Source organism: Solenopsis invicta, chromosome 13 (genome assembly GCF_016802725.1).
Source record: "Solenopsis invicta isolate M01_SB chromosome 13, UNIL_Sinv_3.0, whole genome shotgun sequence".
Classification (NCBI taxonomy): Eukaryota; Metazoa; Arthropoda; class Insecta; order Hymenoptera; family Formicidae; genus Solenopsis; species Solenopsis invicta.
The window spans coordinates 12,053,779-12,065,823 of NC_052676.1; the positions used below are offsets into that span (position 1 = coordinate 12,053,779).

At 42.0% G+C, this 12,045-nt stretch overlaps 1 protein-coding gene across 1 annotated transcript; it reads left to right on the forward strand.

Annotated features, from left to right (window-relative positions):
- Nucleotides 1-1,906: 1,906 nt before the first annotated feature.
- On the forward strand, nucleotides 1,907-2,893 carry LOC105196574 (protein ANTAGONIST OF LIKE HETEROCHROMATIN PROTEIN 1-like). Its single transcript, XM_011162587.2, has one exon. The coding sequence runs from the start codon at nucleotides 1,907-1,909 to the stop codon at nucleotides 2,891-2,893; it is 987 nt and encodes a 328-aa protein (XP_011160889.2).
- Nucleotides 2,894-12,045: the final 9,152 nt, after the last annotated feature.

Here is a 12,045-nt window from a genome sequence, read left to right on the forward strand (position 1 = left end):
ATAACATTATCATATTTTAAATATAGTGTATTTTAATATAAAATGTGTGAGTCTATTACTATACTGAACATCTGTTGCCTGCTTTAAGGGGTTACATCACAGTAGAGAGCGAAAATTTAACGTTTTTTTGCGATTTTTTTTTAAGTGGAAGGAAAAGTTAAAGGGTAATTCTTTTTAAGAATGTTGTTAAGCATGTTTTGAAATTAAAAAAAAAATTTTATTTATTGAAAAATATTACAAAATGGTTGCCCAACAGCCGTTTCTGCGGAACGGTTTTTTTTTGGAAGGGCTCTGCGGCACGCAGTAGAAGTGCAGCAAAAATTAATTTGGACCAAAATAAAAAATTTTTTCTTAAACTACATTAGTATAGCTATAGAAATACGTAGGGGATTTTGAAAATATTCATTTTTGTTAAATTGGCGAGCATTTGAAAAAAAAAGTTCATTTTACTACCAAAAAACGGGTACTTATTTGTACCTAAAAAATCGAAATATTAACTTATCGAAAATCGGCTACGTATTTCTATGCGGAATGTTGTTTTAAAGATGTGATATTAATTTGGAGTAAAAAAATAAAAAATTGTTTGAGTTATGCTGCGTGCCGATTTGAAAAAACGTGTTCGAGAAAAACGCGTTTAAAGATTTGACTCGTGTTTTGAACATAATAAAATAAAAAATTTGATTATTAAAAATTTTTTATCTTTAATCTGCTATTCCAGAACCGTAAAGCTGACCTTCCAGGTTGCTAAACTCTTCCTCGTTTTCTTTCCTGGACGCTTTTATGCTGGAGCGAGCCTCTTTCGCTGCGTCCGTCAAAGAGCGCTTCGCGCGTTGTATTCGAGCAGCGTCCGCCTCTAAGCAAGAGTTGTAGGATTGTGGTCCAATGTTCATGTCCATCACTTTCATTATTCTTAAAACGTTTATCAGTTCATCATTAAAATTACAAACAGCAATGTCACTTGCTATTTGTAATATTTTCTTTCCGCTTGAATAATTTTTAGGAGCCAAGTGCCAGACTGTAGAATTAAAACTTTTGTTGGTGTTCTGCGTATAGCCTCCCAAGCAACGATTCAGCAACTCGTCACGGCTCAAATCCTAGATTGGTCTGATGGCTTCAAAAACTTTGTTCGCTAGTGATGGCTTATGATAAAAGGAGTCTAAGGAACCCGTTGCTTGCGCCTTTTTCCATTTGCACCAAGACTCTGAGCATTTCTTGTGCTGTGGATATGGCTTGCATACACTTTCTTTTCACTCATTGTAACTCACATAAATGTCAAGGCTACAAATAACGTGTGAAAAATTAGCACTGCAAAAGAAAATCGTGATTTCGAATAACTTCCACGCAAAATTTACGTCTTCTCTCAACATTAAAGGACGCTGTACTAACGTACTTTGTGTTTAAAATGCTTGAAAATGTTTGTAACAACATTTATTAATGTATTAGAGAAGTTAAAACTCGAATGGTAAGACATAATACTGTACCCGACAAGCAGGTGTCGTATTTACCGCAGGTAGTCGTTTCAGAGCAGTCGGAAGGGGTCGAGAAAGAGCTCGACATTTCAATGAAAACGATTTCTGGCAGTTATAAAACCGTTTGTCTCTTATTCTAGAGGGTTCAAAGGATTTTTTAAGCCAATAAAAAAATTGATTTTTTGAAATTTCTACTGTGGTGTAACCCCTTAATTTAATTTATGTTATATTTATCAATTTAGTAAAGCGAAAGCTTTAGCAATATAATTTTCTTTTATGCGATAATGTTATTTCACAGCGATACCTTGCGTAGGGACCTTTGCTGTCGCTTTTTTCTACCAGATTCGTTACATGCAAAAACGCGTCAATTAAGCCTAAATTCGTCAAAATCGGAAATGAAGCCTCTAAACTGAATAATTACCATCAATAATATCAAAATGAATTACGATGACGATCACCTTGCCTTATTATTGTGGCTACGAAGAAGGCGAAGACGACAGGAGCTAGAAAGGCAACAAATTAATCGGAGAACAGCTCGATGGTGGGTTCATCCTACAATAGACGAACGTCATCTTCAAGGTGCTTATGATAACCTTGTGCTTGAACTTCGCCGTGACGCAGAACGTTTTTACAATTTTCATCGCATGTTTTCTGTTCAATTTGATGAATTATTAGCAATGATAGAACCTATTGTTACAAAAGTACATTTGACAAGGGAACTATTGCATTCAGGACTACGATTATCATTGACGTTGCGATACCTTGCATCTGGGGATAGTATGGCAAGTCTACATTATCTTTACCGCGTAGGTAAATCTACTGTACCGAAAATAATTGCGGAAACAACAGAAACACTTTGGCAAACACTACAACCTCAAGTACTTCCTCCACCAACTCTACTAACATGGGTTAAAATCGCAAAAGACTTTGAAAATAGATGGCATTTTCCAAATAGTGTTGGCGCAATTAACGGGAAACACGTTACCGTACAATGTTTTAAAAATACAGGATCAGCTTTCTATAACTACAAAGGCACATTCAGCACTGTTTTAATGGGAGTTTCAGACGCTGATCTTTGCTTTATATATGTTAGCATCGGTTCTGCTGGTAGAGAAAGCAACGGAGGCATTTTTCAAAGTTTAGATTTTGGAAGATGCATCGAAACAGGAATATTACCATTGCCTGCACCTAAAACGTTACCGGGCACAAATATTTGCCTTCCCGTAGTATTTGTTGGTGATGCTGCATTCCTATTATTAAAAAATTTATTGCGACCATATTCTGGTACTAACTTGAGTCCAGAAAAAATTATTTTTAATTATCGCTTAAGTATAGCAAGGCGTCTAATCGAAAACGCATTTGGAGTAATGTTAGCAGGTGGAGAATATTCCGACGACCAATTGTTGCATCACTTTCAACTGTAGATAATATAGTTAAAAGTTGTGTAGTACTGCACAATTGGCTTCGAAATGCGGAACTGAACGTTTTGCCTGCTCAAAGAAGATACGTTCCAGTAGGTTTTGTAGATGTAGAAAATCGTTATGGAAATGTAGAACCTGATCAATGGCGAAACGAAGAACCATCTGGCGCACTTCGAGGTTTTGCATCAAATACATCAAGAAACTGTACAAATGATGCTAAAAGAATTCTAGAAATGTATACAGACTATTTTATGAATGAAGGTCAGGTACCTTGCCAATGTAATAAGCTACCAAACTTTCAACGAGAAGCGTATATGCAATAGGAAAAAAGTTAGTTGATTGTAATACATAATTTATAAAAAATGCAATTGATTAGATTTTATTTCGTTTCTCTGTTACAATTTGAGAAAGCGCTTGTAATACTAGTGCCTTTAAACGTAATTTCGCATTTACGTTTAGTTGCTGTGAATCCCGCGATATAGACAAATAAAAGAAATTGTCTGAATTCATGGTGTCGGTTGAATTTCGTTTTTCCACCAAGTTTAAAATTGCCTGGTCGACCGCATCTGTACGCGTTTCAGGCAATTGCTTTTTTGCTAAAAAAAAAAAAAAAAATATGAAATAAATATGAAAAAATAAATATGAAAATATAATTATTATATATTTTTTTATCAAATTTTTGCAATTATGAGATACATAATTTTTATTGTAATGAAGTAAAATTTGGTACGTTAATTAAATATTTTTTTTATTACCCGGTAAAAAATTTTTTATATATAATTATACAAATTAAATGTCCGTATATATTAAAATATATATAATTATATAACTATAAAAAAATTGTTTACCGTGTAATAACATATATAATTAAGATATTTGGTAAATCAGTTATAAGATAGAAGCACTCCAAAAACTATTTTTTTAATAATTAAGTAATTTAAATATATCACTTATTTTCAAATAACGAAACGCAATAAGTTTACAACCGTTTTGCATGTTGCGCGTGATTTTGTTGAGAGTAGCTGCCCACTGTATCAGATCTTTGATAACTGGGCGAAACGCTGTCTCGAAGATATGGTGCACTCGAAGGACGAGGTGAAATGCTTTCAAGACGTGAAATGTTCGAAGTACGAATAAATGGAGTTTCTGTAGAACTAGGAAAGGCATCAGTAGGACGAGGCAAGACACTGTTAGGACGAGGCGAGGCACTGCTTGGATAAGGCGATATGCTATTAGAACGAGACGAGGCAATGGCCTGAACTGATGTGATGAACAAAATTCTGTTTGATTTGTCTGTCTTATATTGGTATCCCCCATATTGTGTACTTTAAATAATGTTTAAAAATATATAATAAGACATTCAAATGTTAAAAAATGTATTACGTGAAGAAAATTTCCTTGTATAAGATATTTCATGCGTAACACAGTTTCAAATCACGCTTTTGAACAATATCTCGGCTTCAAACTATGTTAGTTTGCATATAAAGTTAACTGTACAAGAAATTATTTTTATGTGTAGAGAATTATTTACTACAAATTTTTTTTTTAATTTACCTTGTTCTTGTGCATCATATGCACTATGCATATCTACAAATGTTTCCGATGGTGCTGGTGACAATGCATCAATAGATACAGGATGTTCAATTTTCGAAATTTTCGTAATTTGTCGCAGTTCTAATTAAAAACAAAAATTATTACTTTACGTGAAGCATATTGTTTATGACAATGAGGAATTGACAATTACATTCAAATAATAATAAAAGTAACATGAATTTTAATATGCATTTATCAACTAGAATAAAATCATCATAATTATATTCGAAATAAGTAAATTTACTTGCGAGGTTCCACTGTATCTGACAAAAAACTTAAACTTGGCATAAGTGACCATACAGAATGAACAGCTGCTTGTCTACTTTTTGTTTCTAATTTCTTTTTCTCCTTCATGTATCGATCTCGAACATTCCTTCATCGATTTCTCACTAAATCCTCTACAAATTTATAATAATTTTAATATTAACATTAAATAATATAACACAAGTATTATTACATTATACTTTTTTTATATCTAAGAACATATATTTATAATAAATTTCAATTTTAAAAATGTTATTTTGTTTCAATAAATACTGATATTGTTTTAAAAGAGTATGACTTAGAATAGAAATTTTAATTTGTATTCTTTATTAACGGTCTTCAATAAGAATTGGAAAGTATATTAATATATCTTTCTTATAAAGACGCTATAAATATTTTTAAGTAATACGAGGTGTGATCAAAAAGTAATGTGACTTTTCATTTTTATAAAAAAATATTCATTTATTCATCCAAAATTATGTTATCCCCTTCAAATAATCCCTCTCTGAACAATGCATTTGTGCCAGCGCTTTTTGCAGTCGTCAAAACATTTCTGAAATGCACTTTTGGGTATTGCCTTGAGCTCCTCCAGCGATGCAGCCTTAATCTCCTCAATCGTCGCAAATCTTCGTCCTTTCATAGGCCTTTTCAATTTTGGGAAGAGGAAAAAGTCGCAGGGGGCCAAGTCTGGTGAATACGGTGGCTGAGGCATGATGATAGTATTGTTTTTGACCAAAAAAGTATTCACTAGTAACGACGTGTGCGCAGGTGCGTTATCATGGTGCAGAATCCATGAATTTTCTTTCCACACTTCCGGACGTTTTTTTCTTATTGTTTCACGCAAACGCCGCATAACCTCAAGGTAATACTCCTTGTTTACCGTACGACTTTGTGGTAGGAATTCTTGATGCACAACGCCATGGTAATCAAAGAAAACTGTGAGCAAAACCTTCACATTCGAACGAACTTGGCGTGCCTTTTTCGGTCTTGGCTCTCTTGGGCTCTTCCACTGGGATGATTGGGCTTTGGTTTCGACGTCATACCCATGTTTCGTCACCAGTTATAACCCTTTTGAGCAGATCAGGATCATCATTGACGTCGTTCAACATGTCTTGGGCGATGTTCATGCGACGCTGCTTCTGATCAAGATTAAACAGTTTTGGAACGAATTTCGCTGACACACGTGTCATACCCAAAACATCCGTTAAAATTGATTGGCATGAGCCAAACGATATGTTAAGATCATCAGCTATTTCTCTAATCGTGATTCGACGATTTTTCAACACAATTTCTTTCACTTCCTGAACATTTTCGTCGGTTTTTGACGTGCTGGGGCGTCCAGAGCGAGGTTCATCGTTAACATTTTCTCGGCCCTCTTGGAATAACTTATACCATTTATAAACATTTTTTTTGCTCAAAGTTGACTCACCGTACGCCACTGTCAACATTTCAAGAGTTTTTGAACACTTAATACCATTTTTTACATAAAAATTAATACAAACTCTCTGTTCCATTATTTTCAACAGCAAAAAATCGCCGAGCACGCAAACACGAGTCTAACCTTTATGCCTCTCACATAAAAACAACACATGCTATATAGTCAAAACTGTGAACATATGATCGTGACGAGTGTACCAACACAAAAAAGAATTTTGAAATTAGAGTGTACAGAGCGCGCGAAATTCAAAAAGTCACCTTACTTTTTGATCACACCTCGTACATACCACTAACATTAAGTTCTGGAGCTACTTCACACCATAATTTTTTTTTAGCACGTTGTCTTTATATTGTTTATTTTTTAAGTCCCATAATTGTGGACGGCTTCTAATATAATGAATTATGAGTTCATTAAAATCTTCAGAATTGTATTTCACAGATGTATTTTCGTTTAATGCCATTGCTTCGTACGACGAATGATACAGTATGATAATAACCTACAAATCGTCTAGTAAATATTCAACAGTTTTCACTGTTTTCACTAAACCCCGAAAATCTCCGACAGTTGCCGACTCTAGCCGAACGGCATGCGGAAAAATTAAAATATTTTGATATCAACGCAGTGCGGTGCGGTATGCTGGAGCTTGCCGCAGCCCGACTGATCCCTGATCTCTGATTGGTCACCGCACCATTTGCCGCAGCTCACCGCATACATGGAGTCTTAGCTTTAGTCCCGAGAATACCCAGGAGCGAACGGACGGATCCGATTGGCCGAAAATACCCGGCCATCGGCACGACAAGAATGCCCGTTGCGATAGGCAGATTGGCCGAGCATACCCGGCCGCGGGAACGACGAGAATGTCCGTCGTATGGTGAAGCGGATTGGCCGACCATACCCGACCGCGGGAACGACGAGAATGCCCATTGTACGGAAACGGGAATCAGAATACTCATTCTCAAGGAGGTGCTCGAGAATGCCCGAGCGAAGAAGAGGGTATGCCCGGCGCTGGAGAGGATCAGATGAGATCAGTAGTTCGGTGTGATCTCTTTTCGGCTGCCCACTGCCGGCTTATATATCGGTCCGCGCGACTGGAAGCACCAATCAGCGCGCGCGGCCGGGCCGGCCGAAGTGGGAATGCTTCCCATACAGCACAGAGAGATTGCAGGAACATTGCAGAATGATTTCATTGAAACATTGTAATATTGCATTTTGATTGCAAAACATTGCTGCAACATTGCAGGAAGATTGCAACAACATTAAGATGTCCGCTTTTTGAAATATTGCGTTGAAATATCCCATTTTTCCAAAATATTCATATAAATATTATTACATCACATGATTCCAATGAACAAAACAATATTTGTGTAACATTTTTAAAAAACATTTTTTGCAAAAAAAATCTCGGGAATTTTTTTTGGAAATTTCCAAGCGGTCACCCATTTAAGTTGCGACTCTGGTGAACGTTGCTTGACCTCCGTGATCGCTGCAAATTGATTCCCCATGATGACCTGTGAACACTTTATGCTGATATGTGTATATAACTGGTAAATGAGGTCAAAGTACGTTATCGAAAAAATGAAAAGTGTACAATTAAAGCACAGTATTTCAATAAACAAATATAAAATTATAATTCTTTTTTTACTAATTTCGCAAATGCAGAATAGCATTTGGAATAACTTTTCTGTTATTTGTTTAAATAAGAATGTAATTAAAAAATATATATCAATATAATACAATAATTAAATTAAATATAAAAAAAATTTTATTAAAAAAACAATTAAACAATATTTTTTGTTCATTGGGCTGTACATCGAGGTTTCTTCATATATGGACCTATTTCGTCTATTGATATAAATATTTATGTTTCCTAACAATACTCTGATGCACACAGCACCACGGGACCGCATACTTTTTTCTAGATGTCTTAGAGTCAACATTTGAAGGATGTCTGCAGACGTCTACGCAAAGTCAATTTGCAGTCAACTTTGAAAGCCTGACTTGGATGAGTCGACTTACAGTCGATATATGGACGGTTGTATTCTTAGGGAATGTAGAGATTCAGCGGAAAATTTAGTAACGTCGCCAGACCTTAGTTTGCTAAATGCGGATGAATAATTATGGATGAGTTAAATTAATATAATGTTATACGCGAATATTCTGCTTTGGCTCTTTATTGCCACTACTTTATTAAAAAATTATGATATTGCAATGTTTCCGGAATATTACTGGCATATGCCATGCGATGTTGTAGGCATATTGTTAATTTATGTTTCTGCAATGTCTCCGTAATATTGCATTGCAATCTGCAACATTGCAACATTGCTGCAATGTTGCTGGAATTTTCTGTGCTGTATGGGTATGAGTTACTGAATGCGGCGCGTGGCGCGCCGGTCGCGCGTAGTGGCACGTTGTCGCGGTAAGGTTAGCCAGGCGCACGCACGTGCTTGGCTTATGCACGTGCGTGCGCCTGGTCGGTGTTCGGACTGGTGTAGCGCTACGGCGGAGAGGCGTAGTGTTACAATTATAAATGTTGCTGTGCAATGTTACTGAAATGTTACAACAATTTTGCAATATTTTTGTAATGTTATGAAGTATGGATTATAATACGTAACTATTGTAATTATTGTATACGTAATTAATTTATCCGTTCTTAATTAAAAAAATCTCTTCTTTAATTTATAATGATATCACGTTTTTTATATTTCGTAAAATGTTGAGGAAAAATATTTGTCATTATAGAAATGCACGTTGTCACACAAACTGTGGTAACAAATTCTAATGAAAAATGTACAAACGATACCAAGAAGCAGTATGAGACAATGGACGGAAAACTTAATTACATGATTGGTAAATTATTATATTTCTAGTAGTAGTAGGTACTTTATTCCTTGCGGAGTACATTGCAGACTTCCGCTCCGCTTACATAGTTTCAACCTTTTTATTCATTGCTTCTTTTACAACACACGAGAGAGAGAGAGAAAAATCACTCATCCATCCACACCTCCACACTCATTCTTTGGACTTCCGTTTCCGCCGCTTTCTTCCACCCTTTCCTCTCTTCCTTCTACACTCTCATTCATACCCAGCCACCCTCCTCCCTCCCGCATCTCCTCCAATTTTCTCATCCAAACTTCTCCCTCCCCCCTCTCACCTAAAACCTCTCCTACCATCTCCTGCCATCCCTTCTCCGTCCCCCAATCCGTGCATTCCTCCCATATATGCTCCCACGTTTCCTCTCCCCATCCACATATCCTACACTTTCTTTTCTCTTTCTCTTCCCAGTATCTACCTCCTCTCATACCATCTCCTAACCTAAACCTCGCAATCCTTTTCCATTTTTCCTCTTTCCAATCCCTCTTCAAGTACTCCGGCACTCCCTTTCCCTTCACTCTGCTGTACCATCTGTTGAACTTCGAGCTCCTAATTTTTTCCCACCTTTCCTCTTCCTGCCGCCTCCTCTCTCTTGCCACCACCTCTTCCCCCCTTAACCCTCCGTCTTCTCTCAACTTTTCTATCTCCTTGATGTTCCAGCTCTTTTCTTCATAGAAACTTCTTCTTTCTTCATCCCATTTTCCCATCACCTTTCCCTCCTTCGCTCTACCTCTTATCTCCTCCCAACACAACCTTGCCAACTCCCCCCCTCCTCCTTCTCCCAGTTTCTTTTCATAACTCCATGCCCTCATTCCTGCCCTTCCCCTTAATTTTTCCCTCTGCATCTCCTCCCTTACCATGTACCCCGGTGTGTACCTTCCCACCCCTATTACCCATTTCAAGTACCTTTTTTTTTTTTGGTACGATGAGGGAAATGCTCATGGCACGACAGGCTGGCTAGACCTGACAGTGTTGGACTCGAGTCAGGACGGTGCTAACCCGGCCACGTAATTTCAGCGTCCGGGCTCGCCCTAACCCGCCTACCAACTAAAAACCTCACCGAGCCACCTCGCCCCAGATCGAAGTAAGGCCCCGGCCAGCAGTACGCTATTTCATCAGTAGCCTTCCCCCGGGGGTCGGAGCGTGAGCCCCCCGACGCGCCAGTTCGTCAGGTTGGGAGAGGACGTGCCAGGGCTGCGGCCGAGATACGTCAGCCGCCGCCTTGTCCACCCCGGGGTGGCGCCGTGAAAAACACCGCACGCCCCCCAGCGCTCCTTTAGGGCAGGAGGCGAGCGCCGAACTTACCCGTTCCGCGCCAACCCCCTGCCCAAGGTCCAGTGGCCCCGGAGGGACCGACCAGCCCTACCTCCTATCCTCGCGCGGCCGGCACGCCGGATGAGCGGAGACCCCTACTCATCGGGCGGCCCAACAGCCAGGGTCCTCGCCTCCTGAGCATCCCCGAGCGCAGGGGCAGCCGGAAACGAGGCCCAGGATCGCGTGATGACCCCCCACCCCCCTGGGGAGTCACCTCGCGGCCCTATCTCCGAGGATAGGTGACCTCGGGGGAGAGGGCGTCAACGACCTCTCCTCCCGGGGTCTCAACACCTTTCTGAGAGGCGTGCTCGAGTCTCGTCCCACTCGCTTCTCCCGTTGCGGGAGAGGGAGGGGCTCGAGCACCACCTTCGCCTGGGGGAGGTGCGCGGCGCTCGGACTGTCGAGCGCATCGCACCTCTTTTTAGTCGGCGGACTCGTCCGGAGCCCCGATGCTCCGGACGACTCCGACGATATCACTATCACTCCCGTGGTGAAGGCCTCGTCGGCTGAGGTCTCCGCCACGGGAGGGGTCTCCTCCATTTCGACATCGGCCACCGGCCCCTCCGCCACGCCACCATCCACGGCCTGAGCGCCGGGCGGGATGGGAGGCAGAGGGGTCAGCCGCCGATCTTCCTCGGAGTCTCCGCCCTCCTCCCGCTGCGGAGGAAGGGGAGCCCTCCTCCCCGGTCGTGGAGCCGGGGGAACCCTGGCGCACTTTTCACCGCCTGGGCGGTGATTCCTTGCCTTTGGAGGCACACTCCGGGCAGAACGGCCTACTCGCGCATTCTGCCTGGGTGTGCCCCTCCCCCCCACAATTGAAGCAGCACCGGGCCCTGTCTACACCGCCAGGACACCGGTGCTGCGTGTGCCCCTGGGCTAGGCAGCGGAAGCATCGCTGTGGCGGTGCCTTTAGCACCTCCACGCGAGCCGCTACCCAGCCCAGGGTCACACTCCCCGCTCGAGCGAGCCTCGCAGCGGCGGCGACCGGGCACTGCACTATGACAGAGCCCAGCCCCCGCCGGCTGCGCACCACCCACCCTGAGGTCCGCCACGAAGCACTCCCCGGAGTCCGCGACCGCTGTGGCCACCTCCTCCGGGGTCACCGAGTCGTCGAACCCGGAAATGCGGATCCCCACTCTCCGTAGAGGGCACGAGATCCGCACGTCCGGGCCCCCCGCGACGCGCCTCATCTCTGAGGCCAGCCTTTCCGCGGCTGGCCTGCTATCTTCGCCGGGGATCTCCAGGAGGAGACCCCCGGTCTGGGCTCGGCGGACCCGTAGCCCTTTCCCTTCCTGCGGCAGCACGTCCCCGAGGACTATTGCCTCGCGGGCCCGCCGCATCACTCCTGCATAGGAGGCGTCGTCCCCAGTCACCGTCACCAGAATTGCCGTCGACTTGGGGACGCGCCTCCCGATCTTCCTCGCCGCGAGCGTTTGGCTTCGCGGCGGACCTCCTCCCTGTTTTGTTCCCTCTTTTTTCTTCTTGCTCGGCCCGGTCGCCGAGGGGGCGGCAGATACCACTACCCTCGACGGCCGACCCGAGGCCGTGCCGAATCCTGGGGGGAACCCTCCCCAGCCACTCTCCACAGGCCGAGTGGAGGGGGCTTTACGACCCCCTTTGTCCACCCTCCTCCTCTTCCGGGTGCCGACGACCTCGACCCAGCTCCGATCGCTCG

What these genes read in the sequence shown, in the direction of transcription:
- LOC105196574 (XM_011162587.2), top strand. Translation starts at nt 1,907, where the DNA reads ATGAATTACGATGACGATCACCTTGCCTTATTATTGTGGCTACGAAGA.